The sequence below is a fragment of the Spinacia oleracea genome, chromosome 5 (assembly GCF_020520425.1).
Source record: "Spinacia oleracea cultivar Varoflay chromosome 5, BTI_SOV_V1, whole genome shotgun sequence".
In the NCBI taxonomy this organism is placed as follows: domain Eukaryota; kingdom Viridiplantae; phylum Streptophyta; class Magnoliopsida; order Caryophyllales; family Amaranthaceae; genus Spinacia; species Spinacia oleracea.
Window position 1 is genome coordinate 126,479,482 of NC_079491.1, and position 25,674 is coordinate 126,505,155.

Below are 25,674 nucleotides of genomic sequence, written 5' to 3' on the forward strand. Positions count from 1 at the left end.
CAAAGAAAATCGACCAAATCTTGGATTAATATTACAAAATTTTCCTTTATATTATCACATAAATGCTTTTATATTCTATCAAAATTTGTGTCCAATGATTATTTTAACCAATTAAATGCATTGGGTCATTTAACCTCTCACACTTTTGTATTGGGACATTAAAATTTTCTCATTTTTCCCAATATCAGAATTTTGATAAAGTGAAAAAATTATAAATAAACATAATTTGCCTTATTTAAATAAAAAAAATAGGGGAATCTCAATGTACATTAATTAATCGTTAAAACGCGTGAAAATAACCAAAGTAAAGAACAAAAGAGACGGAGGGAGTACTATATAAGGCTCCAAGTCCCAAGGGACAAGGACCATTCAATTACACTCAACAACCACCTAATTTATTGTGCTTTGCCTTCTTTTTACTTTTTTTTTGGCAAATAAAGATATTTTATTATCAAAAGGATAAGAAAACAGCTAGCCAAAGCTAGAACAAGGAAAGCTTAAGCCACCAGAACACTAATATCACAACAAGCTATAGCCCAACAACACCAGCAACTAACTCATAAGCAACAACTTCTGACTATCAGTTTCCCTACAAGGAACTATAAATTAATATCTAGCAGGATGTCAGATGGCCGACTTCTACACTTCTGATTAAACACCATTTCATTCCTCTGGAGCCAAATGCTGTAAATGCATTCAGCAAAATACATCAGCAAAAGCTTGTGCCTATCTCCAGTCCTCTTGGTGGCTTTCAGAACCCATATTAGCTCTTTATCAAAAGGAGCAGATCTCCTGCTAAACCGTAGACTGTGCAGTATGTCATTCCACACAGCTGCAGAATAGTCACATTCAAATAATAAATGAGCAGCTGATTCTTTCTCGTTGGTGCAAAGAGGACAACAGTCAGTGGTAATATCCTTCCATGTCACAAGCCCGTCTCTAGTAGGAAGTCTATTCCAAAGAGAAAGCCAAGTGATAAACAAGCTCTTAGGGGTGGCCCTGTTGTTGCACATAACGCTTCTCCAAGGCACTTTCACATGTTCTCCCAATAGACATTGATACATCTTTTTAATAGATTTCCCTTATTGCATACCTTATCCCATCCTCCAACATCATCAATCATCTGAGTAGAGCCTAAGATCTTCTTCAATGGCCAAGACATTGCAGCAGGCCATTGAGTAGATAGAGTTCTACCCTTAATATAATATGTGTGCACCCACCTACACCGCAACTTGTCTTTCTTATGTGTTAAGGCCTAGAGAAGATTAGCAATTGCAGCCTTGTTCCACAAGTTCATCTCTTTCGAATTCCATCCTCCTGCAGTTCTAGGAAGACACATGTTGTACCATGCAACCAGAGATCTCCTTGAAGGATCAGTATGACCAGTCCACAGATAAATCCTGCAGAAGTTCTGAATTTCTCTAATAACCTTCTTGGGAAAAATAAAGATTTGACACCAGAAGGACTGCAAGCTGAAAAGAATAGTCTGCACAAATTGAAGTCTGCCAACATAGGTAAGATTCCTAGCTGTCCAAGTTTTAGCTTTAGCAACCACTTTCTCATTCAACGGCCTACATTGATTATAAGCCAATTTCTTTGTAGATAGAGGTACACCAAGATACCTGAAGGGGAAGGACCCTTCAGTGATGTGTACAACAAACACTATTGAAGATTTTTCAGTAGCAGAGACCCCATCAATGAGAATATTACTTTTGTCAAGATTAGCTTCAGTAAACATCATTTTGACAAATTGAATGTCAGCTCTGGAGAACATGAGTAAATCATCAGCAAACATTAGGTGAGTAATGGCTAACTTTTCACACTTAGGATGAAAATTGAAGTCAGGTTGAGTTTGGAGCTGTTTTAAATGCCTTGTAAGATATTCCATGCCAATTGCAAACAAGAATGGAGACATAGGGTCACCTTGCCTTAGCCCTTTTTTTGCACTGAAAGGTTTAGTTGATTTTCCATTGATCAAAATACTATAGGACACTGTGGTGATACAGGTAAAAACCCAATTCATAAAACACTCGGGAAATCCAAGTTCTATCATGACATCTTTGAGGAAAAACCACTCAATATAATCATAAGCTTTTTTTCAAATCCACCTTTAGGAGACATCTAGGAGAAACATATGCCCTGGTGTAACCTTTGATCAGTTCTGTAGCAAGTAGAATGTTATCAGAAACTTTCCTCTCAGGAATGAACCCAGATTGAAATTCACTAACCACATCACCAATAACACTCTGCATTCTGGTGGTGGAGAGGGAAATTATTATGAGAAATCAAGCTAGAAGGGTGTAGAAATGGAGTATGAGGAGTGAAAGTGGAGAGGAAAGTAGAGTGTTTGAGTGAGAGTGAGAGTGGGGTTCGACAAAATGAGAGAAGAAAAGAAAAAGGGGTCATGGTTTTTTAATAAACTGCCATCAGATTCTGCGAGCCCGACCCATGCGAACGCACAAAAAATCCGTGCGATCGCACAGGGTTTTGGTGCGAGCCCACAGAAAGGAACTCGATCGCACGAAATTCTGGAGAGCTCCTGATCTGTTTTTCTGGTTTTGTGCGATCGCACAAAATAGCGGTGCTGTCGCACCGGACCTGATTTGCAGATATTTGCTCTTTTTACCTAAAACAAAAAAAAACAACACAAAAACTAAACAAAGATATAAAATAAAAGGTTAGTAGTCAAAAACCAAGTAAACCTAAGAGTTAGACAACCGGGTTGCCTCCCGGGTAGCGCTCGTTTAACGTCATTAGCTTGACGAATCCCCCCAAAACTCATGGGGGGACAAGAGAGAAAGTAACAATACACGGGTTGCCTCCTGGTAGCGCTCGTTTAACGTCATTAGCTTGACGAATCCCCCCATTACTCATGGGGGGTCAAATGCAACCAATTTAGGATCATCACAGGTCAAAAAGCTTCTTTTTTCCTCTTTGGGCACAAACAACTTACCAAAGCTACCACTCATTGAGGCGGGATCAAGCCAACTTCCCCTAGGCTTATGTTTTCCCCTCTTGGGCTTCATGCCCGGGGAATGTTTACCGTTGAGAGCCGAAGTTTGTGCTCCATCATCATCTAGATCCATCCCGAATGTCTCGGGAATGGTTGTGACATTATCAAAGGCATCGCCCAACACCGTGGGACTCACAAGCATCTTCTTCTTATTGAAATTGTTCCTATCAAGCTTATGATCAAACTTAGAAGCACAAGAGTTGTTAGAAGAATTAGCATATAAGCAATGATGCTCAACACAAGAAATAGTATCAATCTTCATGCAACTCTTCATTTTGGAACAACATCCATCATCACTAGGAAGCTTGAAGCTAGCCTTAGCGTCTCCCGCCTTCAAGGTGATAAGACCACCTTGAACATCAATGAGAGGCCCCGCCGTGGCTAAGAATGGCTTCCCTAAGATAATAGGGGTGTGGGCGTCCTCATCAATGTCCAAGACAATAAAGTCAACAAGAAAAGTTAACCTCCCTATAACAAGGGGAACATCATCAACCCTACCCAAAGGGAACATAACCGAGCGATCGGCTAGTTGCAGAGACATAGGGGTAGGGGTGAGATCACCAAGACTAAGCTTCTCATAGATTTTGTATGGCAAAATACTCACGCTTGCCCCCAAATCACAAAGAGCATTATCTTCAGCTTTTGGGTGCTACAAGGAATCGAGAAACTCCAGGGATCCTTGAGATTTGGGGAAAACGGGCACAAAATCAAGGCACTGCAATTCTCCGTGAGATGCACAGTCTCCTTGGGCCCACAAGTTCTTTTGCCAAACAAAATTTCTCTCATGAACCGAGAATAATGTGGCATTTGCTTAAGCGCCTCGGTGAAAGACAATGACACATAAAGCTTGCTAATATTGTCTAGAAACTTAGAGAATTGGTCATCCAACTTCTTTCCAACAAATTTTTGAGGATAGGGGAGTGTAGGAGTAGGGAGAGGTAGAAGAGTATCCTCCGTTGGCTTCACACCATCCCTCGCGTCATCAACGTGAGACTCCTCTTCTACCACAACATAGTCCGTAGACTCAATTCCCTTAGATTCTTCTCCCCTAGACCAAGGAGCGTCAACTAACTTAGCACCATCATCTAAAATCTTCCCACTCCTAGTCATGACCGCATACATTTGCTTAGGAGGTTGACCTTGGGGTGGGAAACTAGTATGCACTTGATGTTCCTTGATGGTGCTAGCAAGTTGTGCTGATTGGGTTTCAATCATTTTCAAATGAGTGTTGGATTGCTTGAATCCATCCTCAAACTCAACATTTTTCTTGGCTTGAGCCCCCACAAACGACTCCATAAGAGCCTCAAGGTTAGACTTGAGAGGCGGGAGCGGTGGAGGAGCATTGCCATAACCAATAGGATTTTGTGGGAATTGATTGCCATAGGTCCTAGGCGCATTGAATCCGGGAGGAGGAAACTGAGAACCACCATATTGGCTTCCCGGGTTCAACGGATAGCCCCCACTAGAAGCACCCCTATATTGCACATATGGATAGTTGTAACCCCCTCCACCTTGGTGGTTAGGGTTATAACTACCTTGATTGAATTGAGTTTGATTGCCTAGGCCATCAGGTTAGCCATAGGATGCTTGGCCTTGATAGCCTTGCGCCCTATAGTTACCTCGGCCTTGGTTATCAAAACCCTCCTCCTTGGAAGGATCCACTTTGATAATAGGCATGCATAGGAGGGCCTCTAGGTGCTTGCCTATTATAGTTTTGGTTCGGGGGACCATCATATCTAGGCCTCTCATTCATAGCATTTGCATATTCCACATCAAATTCTTGCTCATAAGGAGAGCCATGTTCAACATATGAAACATTATGCAATAAATGGCACATGCTAGGGAAATTACCATGCTCACCACAAATATCACAAAAAGATGTATCTAGTGGCATTGTGTTATAGGAACTCACATTGCCCTTCCCCTTAGTGAGAAGAGTAGCCGATGGTGGAGGAATTGTTGATGGAGATGGAGGTTGACTCGGAGCACTCTCAAGATTCTCAAGCCTTGAGCTAAGCTTTTCAATTATGTTTGCTTTCTCTATAGCGAAGGTCGAACCCTTGCCATCTTCATAATTCCCTTTGCTATCATAATTCCTAGTCCCAACATGCCATGCTTGGTAGTTTTGCACGACATCTTCTATGATCTCCCCTATTTGGTCCTCCGTCTTATTCATAATTGGACCACCCACCCCCGCATCAAGACTTGTTTTGGAGGTTGGGCTTAGTCCCAAGTAGAAAGTTTGTAAACGAAGCCATTTAGGGATTCCGTGGTGAGGGCACTCCCTTTGGTATTCCTTAAATCGATCCCAAGCCTCTAATAGGGATTCAACACTCTTTTGCTCGAAGGATTGAATTTTGTGCCTATACTCCGCCGTCTTCCCATGCGAGTAGAACTTACTAAGGAATGCACTTGTCACTTCGTTCCAAGTCCTTAGTGAGTTTGGCTTGACCTCCTTGTCAAGCCAATCACTTGCTCGCCCCAAGAGAGAAAACCGGAAGAGCTTCAACCTCACATATTCCTAAGTCACCCCGTTGTGTTTAATAGTATCGCAATTTTGTTCAAACTGTTTCAAGTGTTCGTGCGGCGATTCACTACTTTTTCCACAAAACGGGTGACTTTGCACCAAGGTAATCAACGCGGGTCTTATCTCAAAGTTGTTGGCATTAGTAGTCGGGGCTTGTATGCCACAAGTTGCCTCAAAAGCGCCCGGTATGCCTAGATTCTTAACCGAAAGAGCCATTCTATCAATGGTTGGACTTGATGGGTCTTGATCCGAAACTTCACTCAAAGGATCAAACCGATTGTAGCTCGATGAACGGGTTTGGATACGTCTCAAGCTCCACAAAGTCCTCTCTAACTCTAGGTCGAGAGGGTAGAGAGGCCTATGACGAGTTCTTCCCCTATCTTGCATACAAACTCAAAACCAACCGTGAGCAATGCAAAAGAAAACTAAAGAAATAACGAAATGTTTTTGGTATTTTTTATTTTGATTAAACTAGACTCGATTAAAACTAAACTCAAAAACAACAACCGTTCCCCGGCAACGGCGCCATTTTGATTAGGTTTTTTCCGTGTCGTTGAAACGAAGTCTACCTATCAAACAATATTTATAAATCTCTAAACCAGCACACTATATCAACTATAGTGGTAAGTCCGAGAATCGTCCCAAGAGAACGGGAAGTCAAAGAGTTTAAGATCAAGCTAGCTTTGAAAACTAAGTTTAGGAGTTGGAAACAACTACGGGAATCAAACGATTAAGCAATAAAATTAAGGGAGCTAAGGTATCGGGGTTGAATCGGGGTTTAACGGGGGAAATTCAAGACGCTATGCATTCATACGATGCAAAGACATGCAAAACTAGGGAGTAACTAACCAAGCTAGTCCGGCACCCCTTTCGGTTAGCGGACCATGCCAAAACTAAGCCCAAAACACGCTTTCGTGTCACTCTAAGCCTAGCATGGGAATTCAAACTACCTAGTACTTTCAATCAAACAAAAACCCTCAATGTCTTGACCAATTATAAAATTATGCCTAGCATTTGCAACTACCAAGCTTAATTGACAAGGAATCCCCAAAGAATGCATATCAAGGTTTAATTGAATCAATAATCCAACACATTATCTCTACAATCCCCTATAATTCCCCAATTATTCCCCTAACCCTAACCTAAGAATTACTCACTAGCCATTATGCTATTGAATGAAAACATAGAGTTGAATTGAGTCATGGAAATTGAGAATTAATAGGAAAACAAGTAATAGAAATTGAAAGGAAGAAGAGAATTAAGGCAAATCAATCAACAACATTCAATCAATCACCAAAATTAAGAATTCAAAGCAAACAAACTAAAAATCAATTAAAGAAGTAAAGAGAAGTAAGAGAAGTAGAGATTACTATGAAGCTTGACAAAATTTCTGGAATTAATCTTCAAATTGAATGAATTCTTGAGTTTCTCTCTCTACAAAAAACTTGAAAACTAAGGCTTGAACTCTAAAAACTCTCTAAAACTAATTATGAAACTAATTATGAAAAAATTCACCCTTAAAATAAATTAGAAATTCTATTTATATTTTTTCCCAAAATAGATTTTAAAAACTCGAAAATGCTCAGCCCCCACAGGCATGCGAACGCACAGACCCAGGTGCAAACGCACCAGTGTGGTTGCACGAATATTTCGTGCGAACGAGTAGAGCGACGATTGCTTCCTTCGTACCGTGCGAACGCACGAATAATTCGTGCGGTCGCACACACTTGAGATAGCCAAAGTCTTCAAAATTACTCGTGAGGTCGCATGGCATATCTGAGTGCTCGCACAAGAATTTCGTGCGAGCGCACAAAAATTCTAATGCGATAGCACGCATAGGGGAAGAGTTTCTGTAAACTTTTTGCGATTTCGTGCGATCGCACGAATCTTCAGCTCGGTCGCACTGCACTGCTTGCTCCAACACATCTTCTTCTACCTTGTGCGAGCACACGAAATTCCTGTGCGGTCGCACAGGGTTGCTTCGTGTGACTTCTACTTTGTTTTTCCACTTTTCTTCAATGTCTACCTACAAAGCACAAGGGTGGAATAAGGGCATATAAATGCTATAAAACTACCTAAAAACACCGAAAATCATAATAAAATAATACGAAAACCTAAGCTTAGAACGACATAAATGCCGCTCATCAATAATTAGTATAAATAAATTTATAATAATTGATTTAATCAAAATTAAATTCCGAGAAAAAATTAAATTACGAATTTAAATTTAATTAAATTCGTTTTCAACCGAAAAATTAAAACGAACCAACGGGCCAAGACAAAGCCATAGGCTTGCGCCCATGCCTCGTCGAGGCCCTGGAAAAACCATAAAGCCAGGAATCCAAATTAATTGCCACATAGTCAATTAGCATAATTAAGGATACATACATGTGATGCGTGCCTTCCCTAGATGCTCCCGAACCGAACAAGAACAAGTTTAGGACTCCAAATGTCGCCCCTCCGTAGATAGTCCACAGCACGTTCGGATCCGCCTTATATTTAATTAACTAGAATATGATATAAGGTATTATGTTTATTCGAAAGCTTAGTTATCAGTTATAGGAAAATTATTAAATCCGTTCTTAAACTTAAACTACTCCCTCCGTCCCGGAATACTTGACCTGTTTGATTGTGCTGTATAAATTGTGATTATGAATCACGTATTTATAGGGAGGAAATTTCGGACTTAGATTTCCACTAGGATTCAAATAACTAATTCTATTAGAATTCTAGGTAAATTAATCCATTAGAATTTAATGTTTAATAAAACACAAAACATTTCATTCTTGTGGAATTAGGAAAACGATTAATCAAGCAATCCTAAACGACCAAGGATTCGTAGCATTGCACACACACACACGCAGCACACGAGGGGCGTTGTGCGCGGCTCGGCCCAAGGCAGGCGCTTGCAGCACACGGCCCATCAGTGGGCGCTGCTGTTGGGCCTGGCCTTGCGCGCTTGCGGCTGGGCCTGCCTAGCTCGCTGCTTGCGCGCTTGGTTGCTCGTTGCTTTCGGTGCGCGCGGGCTTCGCTAGGCGCGGGCCTGGCTTCGTGCTGGGCCTTGCGTCTAGCAAGCTCGTCCGACGATAGTTTCGTACGTCGCGCTTCCAATTCGTTTTTCGATTCTGGAATTCATTTCCGATTCGAACAATATTTAATACTTCCGATTCCTGAATTTATTTCCGATTCGAAAAAATATTTAATATTTTCGATTCCGGAATTTATTTTCGATTTCCAATATTTCTGATTCCGGTAATATTTACGTTTCCGACAATATTTTCGATTCCGGCAATATTTCTATTTCCAATAATATTTTCCGATACGTACCATGTTTCCATATCCGGTAACATCTACGACTTGGATAATATTTATATTTCCGTTATGATCCATATTTCCGTTTCCTGCAATATCATCATTTCCGGAGTATTCATATTTTGCCTTTTGACGATTTCAGCTCCCACTGGAACCGAGATCCGTCGATTCCGAATATTCATAATTAGAGTATTTAATTTACTTAAATACCTGATCCGTTCACGTACTATTTGTGTGACCCTAAGAGTTCAGTCAAGAGTAAGCTGTGGATTAATATTATTAATTCCACTTGAACTGAAGCGGACTCTTGAAGGAAATGATGCCCTTGGTCCAAGTATGCATATAATGTTAAGTCTAATAAATGCGGTTCAGTATTAATTAACAAGTTAATAATTTAGTGAGATCAAGTGAGCTGAATGCCTAGCTAGAGGCCGCTTTAGTTCAAGTGGAATTAATGATATTAATCCACATCTTACTCTTGACTGAACCCGTAGGGTCACACAAATAGTACGTAAACGGATCAAGTATTTAATGGCATTAAATACTCCATCTATGGATATTCGGAATCGACGGATCTTGGTTTCAGTGGGAGCTGAGATCGTCATAAGCAAGAAATGAATACTCCGGAAACGATGATATTGCCGGAAACGGAAATATGGATCGTGTCGGAAATATAAATATTAACCAAGTCGTAGATGTTGCAGGAAACGGAAACATGGTACGTATCGGAAAATATTATCGGAAATAGAAATATTGCCGGAATCACGAGCCTCTTATTATTTTCATAATCTAAATTGCATGAACATGGTTAAATTTTACAAATTTGCAAGGAATTAAAGGGGTGATTAGTTTTCGTAATTAATTGCAAATTGCGTTTATTTAATTATATGTACGCAGTTTTTAGGCAGAATATTCGTTACTCAACCAAATCGAGTGATTTTTGTGTCAATTTCGCATGTAAAAGGCATTCTAAAATTTTGACGAAAGTGGTTTTTTTCGGCCGAACCCAGAATTCCCAAATTCGAAGCCTAACTATGACTTTTCAATCTACTCAAAAGATCTTATCATCATATCTCGAAGAACATTCGATGAAAAGGATATTAAGATTGGCAAAGCATGATAACTAAACCTATGCAACAAGTGAGAAGCAACACTCACGTTGTAGCACTGGAAATCAAGCATAGCTTTGAATTCCATGAACTGTTTTAAAGATGGGTTTGAGGCCCATGGTTGTAAAAACAATGGGGTTGAACATTTATCATATATGAAATGTATTTTCATATTCCATTTAATCTTGGTTTAGTATTAAATGATGAGTCCCTTCAATTTGACGAAATATTCAAGATAGACTGTCAGGACCAGTCCTGTGACTAAGAAATGTCTATCAAGTGAACTTGAATGTCAAAGGTTGAAAATGGTCCCTAGTCGGAGTTTTCTATAAAATTGGACGCATAGAAAACGTTAGACGACTAGAATGCAAGATGACTAGTAGTTCTGTTTCTTGAACTATGTGGACATGGCAATGTCATAATCATTTGCATAGATACTTACTTTGGGAAGACTAGTATCGGACAAGACCTATGAAACTTTACTGTAAGAGATGAAAATCTGTCATAAGTAAATTTCATTAAATTATTAGACACTAAATCCTCAATACCTGAGTGATTTGAGATTACTTGTTTGAGAACTGGTTGCTTTGACGTTGACCAACCGTCGCACCGTAAAAGGAGGCTATAAAGGCAACGCTCAGGTAATCACCAATCAAACGAAGTCTAATCTCAAGATCGCAAGAGTGGGATTGTCCTCCCATAAATTGGGATGAGATGCTGAAAAGTTGTACAAGGCCACTCGGAGAGCTAGAAACTGTAAAATGCATGGCCGTGCTCAGATGAATCATAGGCTATGATTATCTGTTTGTTTGATCAGTTGAACTCTGAAACCGAGAAACACCTCTGGACATAATAAGGATGACAACTCTTACCTTATGTTCAAGAGCAAGCATCGAGCGACAAAGGAATTAGGAAATGCACAATTGTCCCTAAGGACAAGTGGGAGACTGAAGGAAATGATGCCCTTGGTCCAAGTATGCATATAATGTTAAGTCTAATAAATGCGGTTCAGTATTAATTAACAAGTTAATAATTCAGTGAGATCAAGTGAGCTGAATGCCTAGCTAGAGGCCGCTTCAGTTCAAGTGGAATTAATGATATTAATCGATGGATCTTGGTTTCAGTGGGAGCTGAGATCGTCATAAGCAAGAAATGAATACTCCGGAAACGATGATATCGCCGGAAACGGAAATATGGGTCGTGTCGGAAATATAAATATTATCCAAGTCGTGGATGTTGCCGGAAACGGAAACATGGTACGTATCGGAAATGGAAATATTGCCGGAAACGGAAATATTGTCAGAATCGGAAATATTATCGAAATCGGAAAATAATTCCGGAAACTGAAATATTAAATATTTGTTCGAAACGGAAATTAATTCCGGAATCGGAAATATTAAATATTGTTCGTATCGAAATGAATTCCGGAATCGAGAATTTAATCGAAAGCGTATCGTACGAATTAGCATCGGACGAGGCCTGCCAGACGAAGGCCCAGCACGAAGCCAGGCCATCAGCCAGCAAGCCAACACGCAACAAACCACACGCCAAGCTCGACCAGGCCCAGCGTAAGGCCAGGCCCAGCCAAGCCTTGGCGCGCGCGCGGATCATGGGCTGCGGGCAAAGGAGCTGTGCGCCGTGCGTGGGCTGCGAGGCTTGATCATGTGCGTGCGGCTCGTGCGTGCGTGAGTGTTTGTGAATCCTAAAGCTATCGGGATTCTACATATGATTAAATCCTAATCCTAAAAGATAAATTAATTGTTTTAGAGTTCTACTAGGATTCTAAGTTAATTAATTCGTATCCTAGTAGGATTATAATTCCTTTCCATAAACTCTATAAATAAGGGCCTAGGGTCACATATTTATCGAGACAATTGAAGTATTCAAAGGTAAGATTTTAAAGAAAAATCAGTCACTCTCTTGCCCCATAATAGCCGAAATTCATACTACCTTAAGGGCGATTCTAGTTGGTCAAGGTTAAGGCGGATCCGTACATGCTGTGGACTATCTACAGAGGGACAACACTTGGAGTCCTAAAGACTTGTTCTTGGATGCCGGGTAGATAATTCGGTTGAAAGTCGGTTTCGGGTTCATTCGGATCGGGTCAAGAACAATGCGGGTTAAATCGGATATCGGGTTTTATCGGTTCGGGTCGATTGCAGTTGTTATCGGGTAAAATCGGATTTCGGATTGCTATCGGGTCGGATGCGGGTTCGGTTTGGTTAAAGCTAATCGGGTACTAATCGGGTTACGAGTCTCCTCGGGTTGTTAGCGGATCGGGTTCGGGTCTTTGATTCACCGGTCAAATCGGATTTCGGATCAATGTCGGATCGGTTCGGATCTGATTCAAGAGCCTCTACTTCTCGGATATATTCGGTTCGGATGTCGGTCGGTTTCGGTCGGTTTCTCGGATCGGGTCAATTTATGACAGCCCTACCCCTAACCAGCCGAAAATCTATACTACCTTAAGGGCGATTCTAGTTGGTCAAGCTTGAGGCGGATCCGGACGTACTATGGACTATCTACGGAGGGACGACATTTGGAGTCCTAAAGGCTTGTTCTTGTTCGGTTCGGGCGCAGCTAGGGAGGGCACGCTACAAAGTGTATGCTCCTAAATTATGCTAAATGATTATGTGTAAATAATATGTTTCCTGGCACTAAGGTTTTTCCGCATTATTTATGTTTTGTCATATGTATCATAACCTAACAGTGGTATCACGAGCCTCTTATTATTTTCATAATCTAAATTGCATAAACATGGTTAAATATTACAAATTTTCAAGGAATTAAAAGGGGTGATTAATTTTCGTAATTGTTAATTAATTGCAAATTGCGTTTATTTAATTATATGTACGCAGTTTTTCGGCAGTTCCTTCGTTACTCATCCAAATCGAGTGATTTTTGTGTCAATTCCGCATGTAAAAGGCATTATAAAATTTTGACAAAAATAGTGTTTTTCGGCCGAACCCAGAATTCCGTAATTTGAAGCCTAACTATGACTTTTCGGAGGTTTTAGTTTTTCGAACGCAAAAGTTTGTAAATTTAAGATGTTAAATTAAATATTTGCGATTCTTGTTGATAAATCTTGAATTTTTGATTGACCTACTGTATATGTTTAACAAGTTTGAATGCCTAGCCTTGTTAATTATGCAATCTAATTTGTAATTATGATTAATTTGTTGAAAATTGGAATAATTTAGAATTAATTTGATTTTCATAATTAATTAATAATTTAATTAGATACCTATGATTAAAAACCACCATAAAATTTGTAAATTTGTGTTAAATTTTAAATTTTTATGACCTAGACTTGAATCCATGTTAATCGGAAATCAATTAATTAATAAATTTTTGATTTTTCGCCCTAAAATTATGAAATTAATATGATTTATTAATTTGTCATTAATTTTGAAAATAAAATTTTTAATTTTTATGCGATTCGCTCATATAACTTGCACGCAAAAAGCAATGGACGCTACGTGTTACCCTTAAGGGGTGTTGTATAGTGCGGGCATGCGACGACGAGCAAGGGAGCTCGTCGCCCATGCGGTACGAATGCAGCGAGCAAGGCTATGGTGCACGAGCACAAGGCAGCAGCCCTGCCTTGTGTCGTGTGCTATGTGCGATGGGCGAGTGGGCAAGGGCGAGAGCAAGGCAGCGACAGTCGCGTGTGGGCAGCCGGCGAGCTGCGCCACGACGCAACTGCCTCGTGCAACGTGTGAAGCCTCGCGCGCAGCGAGCGCAAGATCGCGTGCGACGAGCGCTACGCCCAGCGACGAACGCTCACGCGCAGCGAGCGCTTGCTCGCAAACTACGAGCACTGCCTCAAGCAGCGAGCGCAAGCTCGCGTTCGTCGAGGGCAGGCGCGCGCAGCGAGCCAGAGGCCAACAAGCCTCGAGGCGCCTTGCGATTATGTGCAGCGATGGATGCGACGCAGCACATAGGTTGCACGCACATGGCCAGCGATGGCTGCGTGCGTGTGGCCTATGGTTGTGCGTTGCGTGGTGATGTTGCGTGCCTTGTGTTACGATTAGATCGTTTTAAAATTTTAATTTGAAATTTTCAGTTTATGTAATTTTAATTAATTTTAAAATTAATAATTTAAATTGTTTTCTTGGATTTTAATTTTGAATATTATAATTATAATAAATTTCATTTATTCTAATTATTTTACTAAAATTAAAATCATGAATTAATTTAAATACGACTGAAAATAAATTAAATATGTGGATTCAATTATAAATTTATATGAGCTTTAAATTTTAATTAAATTTGTATGTTTCCGGTTATACTAGAAATACATTTTTATGTTTAAAATTAGTAAAGCATATGAATTTGTTGGTTTAATTGGGAGCCCTTTTAGTCATAAACTCTTGATTAGATCTACAAATCCTTAAGGTTAAAACAACTTGATTAGAATTAATAAAGACTGAATAATTTGTAGATTATTGGTGCCCTTGATTAATTGCTGCAAATGTTTATGTGATGCATAATATGTGTTTTAACTAACCAAATATGTGGGCCATTCATGATGAATGGTATATATTGTATATGTACTGTTTTGCAGGTTATGAAGTGACTAGTATGGCCCAAATAGGATAGAAAATATGGTCTGCGTACCATTAATTTGAATGTAATTGGTCTAAAGTACCAAAATTGTTTTTCAATTCAAATATGGTCTGCGTACCATCAAATAGTTGTAATTAGTTTAATTATAGCTTATCCTATTTGAAGAAAATGGCGCCTCCCACGGAGATTTTCAAGACGAACTTTGAAGTTGAAGCTTCAAGATGAAGTCAGGCCATACTAGATCACATTTATCTTATGCATGCTTTAAGTTATTTATTGCTTTAAATATGTCTTAAATATGTCTGAGATCAAAGCTTGATTATGTTGCATGATTAAGGATTTTAGTTCACTTAAAATCTAACCAACATAGTAAGAGCCTTAAGTTCCAAACTTAAAAATTGAGTTAAAAGGTGCCATGCCAAAATTACACTTACTTGGATATCCTTTACATCGATCTTAGTAATAGTTTTCCGCCATAGCGAGGTGTTACTTGTCGATACTAAAGGGGTAAGGTACACAAATAATTGTGAGTACACGTTAGTTTTGGTGAAACTCAACGATATAAGTAAGGAGTCCTTTTATGTCGTGGCAAAATCGATAGGTTTACCTAATAAGTTCTTAGACGTGCCTATCAACCAAGAATAGTTTCTAGACTATTAGCAAAAGGCTTTTGCTTACCTAAAAGATTTTAGAATTAAGTCTAAATACATAATGTGCTTAATTCTTCAATGGATTTTAGGATCTTGGAATCATTTTATTCACACCTGCCGGAACAATAAATTCGAATAAAATGCTAATGACTTGTTTAAATTGCATGATTGCTTTAATTTTCAAGTTATTACTCATGATAAATGTTTAGACTCTGCCGGACGAAGGCCCAGCACGAAGCCGGGCCATCGCCCAGCAAGCCAGCGCGCCACAAACACCCCAAGCCAAGGCAGCGCCCAGGCCCACCGCAAGGCAGGCCCAGTGCGCGCCAAGGCCACAGCAGCGTGTGGGCTTCGTGGCATGGGCTGCGAGCTCGCAGACCGCGCGCCCATAGGCGCCCCTCGTGGGCTGTCGTGCGTGTGTGTGTTTGTGTTCATACACGAATCCTAAAACTATTAGGATTTGATATATGATTAAATTCCTAATCATAAAAGGATAAATTAATTAATTAGAGTTCTAATAAGATTCTAGTTTAATTAATTCGTATCCTAGTAGGATTCCAGTTCCCTTTCCATACCTCTATAAATAAGTGCCTAGGGTCATTATTTAGAGATACAATTGAAGTATTCTAAAGGTAAGATTTTGAAGAAAAATCAGCCACTCTCTTGCCCCTAACCAGCCGAAAATCTATACTACCTTAAGGGCGATTCTAGTTGGTCAAGCTTGAGGCGGATCCGGACGTACTGTGGACTATCTACGGAGGGACGACATTTGGAGTCCTAAAGGCTTGTTCTTGTTCGGTTCGGGCGCAGCTAGGGAGGGCACGCTACAAAGTGTATGCTCCTAAATTATGCCAAATGATTATGTGTAAATAATATGTTTCCTGGCTTTATGGTTTTTCCGCATGATTTATGTTTTGTCATATGTATCATAACCTAACAATAAGATCTTTTGAGTTTGTTTATTATGTGATCTAGTCTTTCTTACTTCGATAGTGGTTCTTCGCATTTTGCAATGAAGAACCATCTAGTCAGCAGACATGTGATCTACCCAAGTTCAGCAAAGAACTCTTTAACATAAACAACTTTGTTTCATTGCTTCTTAGGCTATAAATATTTTTTACTTCAACTATATAGGTTTCTATTGATGCTTTGTTTGGATTTACTTATCCAAGCAGTTCACAGATATGTGGATGACTTTCCATCTGTATCTTAGAACATAGAAATTAATATTTTAATTTTCCACGCAACAACTCATGGTCTCCAATCCATGTTGCCATTTCAAACCACGATACGTATAACTCGTTCTTGCCAATGGTTAACTCCAAAAGGGATCTTGCTTGATCCTTTGCCAGTGTTTATGCGTGCAGCATCAATATGAAGGAAATAGTGCCCTTGGTCCAAGTATGCATATAATATTAAGTCTAATAAATGCGGTTCAGTATTAATTAACAAGTTAATAATTCAGTGAGATCAAGTGAGCTGAATGCCTAGCTAGAGGCCGCTTCAGTTCAAGTGGAATTAATGATATTAATCCACAGCTTACTCTTGACTGAACCCGTAGGGTCACACAAATAGTACGTAAACGGATCAAGTATTTAATGGCATGAAATACTCCATCTATGGATATTCGGAATCGACGGATCTTGGTTTCAGTGGGAGCTGAGATCGTCACAAGCAAGAAATGAATACTCCGGAAATGATGATATTACCGGAAACGGAAATATGGATCGTATCGGAAATATAAATATTATCCAAGTCGTAAATGTTGCCGGAAACGGAAACATGGGACGTATCGAAAAATATTAATGGAAACGGAAATATTGCCGGAAACGGAAATATTGTCAGAATCGGAAATATTATCGGAATCGGAAAATAATTCCGGAAACGGAAATATTAAATATTTGTTCGAAACGGAAATTAATTCCGGAATCGGAAATATTAAATATTGTTCGTATCGGAAATAAATTCCGGAATCGGGAATTTAATCGGAAGCATATCGTACGAATTAGCATCGGACGAGGCCTGCCAGACGAAGGCCCAGCACGAAGCCGGACCATCACCCAGCAAGCCAGCGCGCCACAACGCACCAGCCAAGGCTGCGCCACGCCCACCGCAAGGCAGGCCCAGCGCGCGCCAAGGCTGCGGCAACGTGTGGGCCTCGTGGCAATGGGCTGCGAGTGCTCGCGGGCTGGGCGCGCGCGCATGGCGCCCCTCGTGGGCTGTTGTGCGTGCGTGTGTGTGTTTGTGTTCATGTACGAATCCTAAAGCTATCAGGATTCAATATATGATTAAATTCCTAATCCTAAAAGGATAAATTAATTAAATAAGAGTTCTACTAGGATTCTAGTTTAATTAATTTGTATCCTAGTAGGATTCCAGTTCCTTTTCCATACCTCTATAAATAGGTGCCTAGGGTCATAATTTATAGACACAGTTGAAGTATTCTAAAGGTAAGATTTTGAAGAAAAATCAGCCATACAATTGCACCTAAATAGCCGAAATTCCTAAGCAACCTTAAGGGCGATTCTAGTTGGTCAAGCTTAAGGCAGATCCGGACGTGCTGTGGACTATCTACGGAGGGACGACACTTGGAGTCCTAAAGAATTGTTCTTGTTCGGTTTGGGCGCAGCTAGGGAGGGCACGCAACAAAGTGTATGCATCTAAACTATGCTAAATGATTATGTGTAAATAATATGTTTTCCTGGCTTTATGGTTTTTCCGCATGATTTATGTTTTGTCATATGAATCATAACCTAACACAATATTTAGCATATCTTCATTTCCTTGAATCAAGAAACTATTCCTACGTGTAGGGGGTTTTTTCGTTCGTTTTGTAGTGTACTTCCCCTACGAGGGCGGTTTTAGAACCTTTGTATTTTTGGATTTTGAAAAAGGAGTCGCCACCAAACATTTTTAAGGGTCCCGTTTGGAAAGACCAAAAAGTGACTCTATTAGGATAAGGCATTGAATCTTAGAAACGGATGGGTGATATCCGGGCAAGGGAACGAGATGCTTATTCCGCGAGCTTTAGAAATTATTCAAATGCATGGCACAACATTTTCGAAAATACCCTAGTTATGACACTTTGTGGGTTTGAATTTAGAACTTTGAACAAATAGAATTTCTACTTTGTATCGTGGCCACTTTGCTTTAAAGTTAATTTAAGGGAACCTAAGATCGGTTTGTCCAAGAAATAATCTTCAGTAAGCGTGGTGTAACCTTGTATTTTGTATTTAGCATGTGGGGGTGATGAGAGCAATAAACAAGTAAAGCAACATCACAATAGAAAATAAGTGCATAATTAGTAAAGTACATCACCACCTAGAAAGGGACTAGGTGGGAAACCACATTGCCTAGAAGGACTAGGCAAGTAAAGTTGCATATTTGAAAGTGCGGAATTGAAAGGTGCAATATTGAAAAGTGTTATTGAAATTGCGATATTGAAGTGCGTAATTGAAAAGTGCGATATTGAAATGCATAATTGAAAGGTGAGATTATTGAAAGTGAACATTAGCACATGAGATCTGAACGTCAAACGACTCCTTAAGAATAAGTGCGTCTGGCACGGATTCAAAGCAAAAATCTCAACTTTAGGTCAAGTTGCTCGACCTAAAGTGTCTTGGATTTTGAACATAGAAATTGAACTTGAAATATGGAACTTGAAATATTGAACTTGAAACATTGAACTTGAAATATTGAACTTGTATATTGAAAAACGGAGTCTTGAATCTCAAATATTGGACCTTTTAATGTTAAAAGGCTTCATCTTTGATTACTCCATGTTTTGAAATGATCCTAGTTTAGGGAAGTGATTGAAAACAACCCTAAACATCATTGAATCTTGAAATTTGGAAACTTGAACTTGTATATTGAAAAATGGAGTCTTGGATCTCAAATATTGGACCTTTAAACATTAGAAAGGCCTCATCTTTGAGTACTCCATATTTTGAAGATGATTCTAGTTTAAGGAAGTTATTACAAACAACCTTAAACATCATTGAATCTTGAAATTTTGTATTTGTATCACATAAAGTGAGGATTTTGCAAAAGTGTATGATTGTTGTAAGTGACACTTTTAATAATAAAAGTGTCAACTTTACTAATCATTTTGAAATAGAAATCATAGAAACATTGTAGATTAGGTTGGGATTCGGAAATACCTAGTTAGGTTTAGGCTAGAATTCCTTTTAGAGCTCCCAATTGCTTAGTTTTTTGAGATTGTATGACATTTTGGAGAGTTTTTGTATTTTGATTTGAGTGGCAATTTTTGTATTACGACGTTTCTGTTTTCGACTTGCCCTCCCTAAATGATCATAATTAGGAGGTTTAAATAGGAAAATTGGTAGCTAAACGCCAGCTGGCGACAGCGTCCAGCGCAGCAGCTGCGCCAAGCGCTACTGACGTGGCGCAGAAGCTGCCAAAACAAGGACGAAGATGTCGTCCTTGTATTTGGCTTGTAATGGGTGTACCTTTGTACGAACTGTACGAATTTGGCACGTAGTGATTGCTTGGGGATGAAGGCTTGGTTTGCGTCTAAAAACAAGCCGTTTCGGGTTTTTGAATTCGGTTTTACGGGACGAGGCCCGGCTTGCTCGGTTTTGTGGGTCGGCGCCCGAATTGGGATTGCTTAGTGTCATTTTGACTGGAAAAGGCCTTGTAAAACCAATGGAATGGTCCATTGGGCGAGATTGTACTTGGATTTTGAATTTGATTTTTGGAAATTTTATTTTGTACCGAGTTCCGGAATGGGAACGGCCTCGGGTATTGGACTTTGGCTCTTGGATTTTGGAATGAGTTTTTAGCAATTGGGACTTCCGCACGGAGTTGTTCCAACCACCTAACAAGGATAATGGTATCGTCATAATCCCAATGGGGAGACACGATTTAGGTGTCTACACTATGTACCTTTTCAACTACCATAATTAATCTCAATCTAGTTGATCTTCACTTAGATCAATACAGATTGGTATATGTTCGTCATGCCTAAAGCCATACGATACGTTTTTGGCGATCCTCATATTATATCATACATAATAAATTCTTTTGCAGAATAATTCCCAATTGAATTCTATCCATGTAACTTTAGCTCAAGTTTCAGTGGATACTAAATCCAGCTAAATTCTTTGACATATAATATAGGTCAAGAATCTCATTTAGAGTCTTTGATATTTAACTTAGTAAATGCTTATACATAGTTCAAACATTTTTTACTTAGATTTATTCATATGGGTCGAATATCTCCTATGGAGTCTTTCGTGTTTGATTTAGTAAATGTCATTACTTAATCTAAAACCATATTATAAGATCTTTGTAAATGGATCTTAATACCCAGTATGTACTAAGTTTCGCCTTGATCCATCATTGATGAATGATTTCAAATCTAAGTCATTAGCATTTGAATGTTATTTCACAATAGAGAGATATGTGTGTGATACACATAGGACCAATTATGTTTTACGTACTCCCACTAAACTTCTTATACATTTATAAGATTCATGTATATTTTATGAAACTAAAATTCTTATTAGCTTCACTAAAATACAGTTTCAATTCTCAATTGCTTGCTTAAATCCATACCCGAATTTCATAAGCTAGCATTCATTTTAAGCATTATTGGATCTACAAATCCTATGACATGCCATGTACATAGTTTCTTCCAACATTTGATTGAGGAAGATGTTTTGTCATCCAATTGCCATATGTACCAATATGCAATCATTGCTTGAATTATAGACTTGAGCATTACGATTATGCATAAGGTTTCAACACAATCCACGTCGTGCATTTCCTTGTAACCTTTAGCAACTAATCTAGCTTTGTGTGAAGACACAATTTCATGTTTGATGGTTTTTATCCTTAAAACAAACTTGCAACCAATAGGTGTGAAACTATTCTTGCAAATCAACAAAATTTCAATTTTGTCATCAAAACATTGATTATGTTTTATGGCCTTTAACCATTTAAAACATTGAGTCTACATATGGCCTCTAACCATTTTAGGGAATCTATATTTGGTCATAGCTTTCTTACAAGTCACAAACTCATTAATCTACCTTATAATAGTTTGACTGCAAGTTGTAGGTTTCTTTACTATCTAATAGAAGAATCTTATAGCTTCAGTGACCTGAAATCTATGCCTACATGGGTTTAGAACATCAAACAATAGAATATCAACAGACACTTAAGTGGCTATTGAATATTCTGTTCTCCTTGAAGCACTTGTAAAGTCTTCTAAGAGATGTCTATTCTTTAACGCCACTTCTAAAGTCCTTAAAGAATCAGTGTTCGGATTTTCTGAAGAACTTCTAAAATCCTGCGGAATGTCCGTTTATGTTTGTTGTTCGCCTCGAAGACTTTCGAGGTCTATTTTCTCCCACTTGTCATTTTGGAAACGAATCTCCAAAAGGACACTATTTCGAGCAAACAAACATTATGTTCTCAAAAATTCGTGGCAGAAAGATTACCCTTGTGTCTCATTTGAATAAATCGCAATAAAACATATATCTAAACTTGGGCCTTAGTTTGTCGAATAACAAACACTAAGCTCCCACTGAGTTTAGCAACTCTTTAGATATATATATTATTAAAAAGATATTCTGAAATTACTTTTCAAATAGCTTTGACGAATTTGGTTTAGTTTGGTGGTAGTTGAGCACTTTGTTAGAAATTATAGGAAAAATCTTTATGATTCATCATTGATCGAATCAAGTACTAATTAACTTCGATCATTCCAATGTAGATATGCCATATCTTATGGAGCTAGATCGTGAAATTACAACACACAATCATTGATGATCATTTTTGGTCTTAAAGTAATCATCGTCATGATCTAACCTAGATCTTTATGATTTCTTGCCAAGTGGACGTTTTTATACTTTTCTATGAATCTTTGAACTAGCCAAACAGATTCAAACTTATATCACTTTGAGTAAATAAATCCATATTCACTCAAAACCATGTGAAATAATGAAGTCATAAAATCTTTCTTTAGCTTTGAACTCTATCGTCTAGGCGTTCTAACAATAGTTCAAATCTTTTGTTACTTTCAACAAGTAAGACTAGATTGTCTTGAATTGATCTATAAATCAATCAACTTTCAAAAGTCCATCAAAATAGAGCTTTTGAATGTTAACTTGTTAATATGGTCTAAGCAACAATGCTAAAGGTTTGTGGAACTCAAATCAAGAGATTGATTTGAACCTACTAAAGTTCTTATTGTTAAAATTTTGTTTGTTTTAATCAAGCATATTGACTCAACCCGTAAATGACCATTTTATTCAAATAAACAAACAAACATTGTTTTTGTTTTTCTTGAATGTGAGTCTTTCTGTGTTTGAAAACAAAAATTTAGGTATTTTGATTATGATAGCCATTAAGTTCAAGCCTTGAAAGGACTTAAAACAAACTAGATGACCCTACAACTAATGTAGCATTGCCATGCTTCATTTCTCATTTGTAGTTCATTGGTGTATCCTAGCTTCCATCATTTGAGTTTTTTCGAAGTAAGAACAGCAAGCGGTATATGATACCAAGGAAGTTTGATTGCTAGGTTACTTTTTCTTTAAACATAAACTTATAGGTAGAAACGGAATCGTAAATTCTTTTCATTTGTTCCCTGTTTTCCTATTTCTTGCACCCTTTCTTATAGTCTTAAGAATTGACTTCTCTAGTGTTGACTTTATACTTTGTTAGACATGTCCAATGTCACTCCAACAAATTTCTTACCATTTTATTTATGTTGAATATTCTGCTTCAACTAGATGATCTTACCAGAAGCTTCTAAAGTTCTCTAAGCATCGATCTATTCGAATGTCTAGGGACTAGACTCATTCGAGAATTAAATGGATAAAGATATTAAGTAGTTAACCATTGGTAAAGCTGAGTGTTAAACTCAATGCTTTATGATCTAAAAACTACATTGTATTTTGAATTCACAAGCACCAATCGGTTTGCCATTCGACTTTGATACTCGAAAACAACCATAAAAGTTTCTATAAGAAACGTACATTTAAATTGCTCATTTTCTCTCATTTCCGTGAATCGTTCTTGGATTCACTACCAATCGAGGAAATTTACTGTTACCCTTCTAAAAGGATTTACTGCAATGCTAGATATTTAATTATACACAATAATTAAAACATACATTGAAGCATGCAAAGTGTAAACATTTATCATGAGTAATAACTTGAAAATTAAAGCAATCATGCAATTTAAACAAGTCATTAGCATTTTATTCGAATTTATTGTTCCGGCAGGTGTGAATAAAATGAATCCAAGATCCTTAAAACATTGAAGAATTAAGCACATTATGTATTTAGAATCAATTCTAAAATATTTTAGGTAAGCAAATCCTTTGCTAATAGTCTAGAAACTACTCTTGGTTGATAGGTATGTCTAAGAACTTATTAGGTAAACCTATCTCATTTGCCACGACATAAAAGGACTCCTTACTTATATCGTTGAGTTTCACCAAAACTAACATGTACTCACAATTATTTGTGTACCTTACCCCTTTAGGATCAATAAGTAACACCTCGCTATGGCGGAAAACTATTCCTAAGATTGATGTAAAGGTTATCCAAGTAAGTGTTATTTTGGCATGGCATCTTTTAACTCAATTTTTAAAGTTTGGAACTTAAGGCTCTTACTATGCTGGTTAGATTTTAAGTGAACTAAAATCCTTAATCATGCAACATAATCAATCCATAATCTCATGCATAATTAAGACATATTTAAAGCAATAAATAACTTAAAGCATGCATAAGATATAAATGTGATCTAGTATGGCCTGACTTCATCTTGAAACTTTAATTTCAAACTCCGTCTTGAAAATGGATTGGAAACTCCGTCTTGAATTTCACCATGGGAGGCGCCATTTTCTTCAAATAGGATATGCTATAATTGAAACTAATTACAACTATTTGATGGTACGCAGACCATATTTTCTATCCTATTTGGGCCATACTACTCACTTTCCATAACCTGCAAAACAATACATTTAAAATATACCATTCACCAGTTCATTTATCAATGAATGTCCCACATAGCAAGTTAGTAGAACATATTATGCATCACATAAATATTTGCAACAATTAATTAAGGCTTCCAATAATCTACAAATTATTCAATCCTTATTAGTTCTAATCGAGTTGTTTTAACCTTAAAGGAATGTAGACCTAATCAAGAGTTTAATGACTAAAATCTCCCACTAAAACCAAGAAATTTACAAGCTTTATCAATTTTAAACATAAAATTGTATTTCCTAGTCCAACCAGAAACTTACAAATTGAATTAAAATTTAAAGCACATATAAAATAATATTTAAATCCTTTATTTTATTTTCAGGTGATTAAAATTAATTAATTTAAATTTTATCAAGGTTTTAATTTTAGTAAAATAATTAGTATAAATAAATTTATAATAATTAAATTAATCAAAATTAAATTCCGAGAAAAAATTAAATTCCGAGAAAAAATTAAATTACGAAATTACACTTAATTAAAATCGTTTTCAACCGAAAAATTAAAACGAACCAACGGGCTAAGACAAAGCCATAGGCTTGCACCCATGCCTCGTCAAAGCCTCGTAGTAGCAGCGCCCATGGGCCGCATGCACGAGTGCAGCGCCCATGGCCTGCTACTTGCGATGGTCGTAGCACAAGCGTCGAGCAGGCCACGCATAGCGCGCGCGGCCTGTGTTGCTCGTTGCCTTCGTCTCGCCTCTCGCTCACATGTACACAGCACACACAACGCAGAAGCGTAGCCCCGCGCGCGTGCCCATGCCTTGATCGGTGCCTAGTACCGCATGGGCGACGAGCTCCCTTGCTCGTCGTCGCATGCCCACACTATTGCAGCACCCCTTAAGGGTAACATTTAGCTTCCATTGCTTCGTGCGTGCAAGATTTGTGAACGATTTACATAAAAATCGAAACTTTTATAATTAAATTTATTGACAAATTAATAGCCCATATTAATTTCATAAATTTAGGCAAAAAATCGAAAATTTATTATTCAAATTAATTTCCGATTATATTTATTTTCATGGATTCAAATCTAGGTCATAAAATTTTAAAACTTTTTCAATTTTAACAAATTTTATGGTGGTTTTTAATCATAGGATCCTAATTAAATTGCTAATTAATTATGAAAATCGAAACTAATTCTAAATTATTCGAATTTCAACAAATTAATTACAATTAAAAATTAGGTTGTATAATTAACAAGATTTGGCTATAAAATTGTTAAACATATACAGTAGGTCAATCATAGATTCAAGATTTACATACAAGATTCGCAAATATTTAATTTAACATCATAAAAATTACAAATTTTGCGTTCGAAAAACTAAAACCTTTGAAAAGTCATAGTTAGGCTTCGAATTAGGGAATTCTGGTTTCGGCGACAAATCTTTGATTTTTGTCAAAATTTTAAAACGTCGTTTACATGCGAAATTCACTATAAAATTATAAGATTCCGACCATCATTGACAAAACTG

At 38.0% G+C, this 25,674-nt stretch overlaps 2 protein-coding genes and 1 pseudogene across 2 annotated transcripts; 1 reads left to right on the plus strand and 2 right to left on the minus strand.

Moving 5' to 3' along the window:
• Positions 1-599: 599 nt before the first annotated feature.
• On the minus strand, positions 600-1,064 carry LOC130461850 (uncharacterized). Its single transcript, XM_056830088.1, has one exon. The coding sequence runs from the start codon at positions 1,062-1,064 to the stop codon at positions 600-602; it is 465 nt and encodes a 154-aa protein (XP_056686066.1).
• Positions 1,065-3,613: 2,549 nt separating this feature from the next.
• Positions 3,614-4,228, minus strand: LOC130461851 (uncharacterized). Its single transcript, XM_056830089.1, has one exon. It carries the CDS (start codon positions 4,226-4,228, stop codon positions 3,614-3,616), a length of 615 nt encoding a protein of 204 aa, XP_056686067.1.
• Positions 4,229-5,277: 1,049 nt separating this feature from the next.
• LOC130462196 (uncharacterized) lies at positions 5,278-5,378 on the plus strand (annotated as a pseudogene).
• Positions 5,379-25,674: the final 20,296 nt, after the last annotated feature.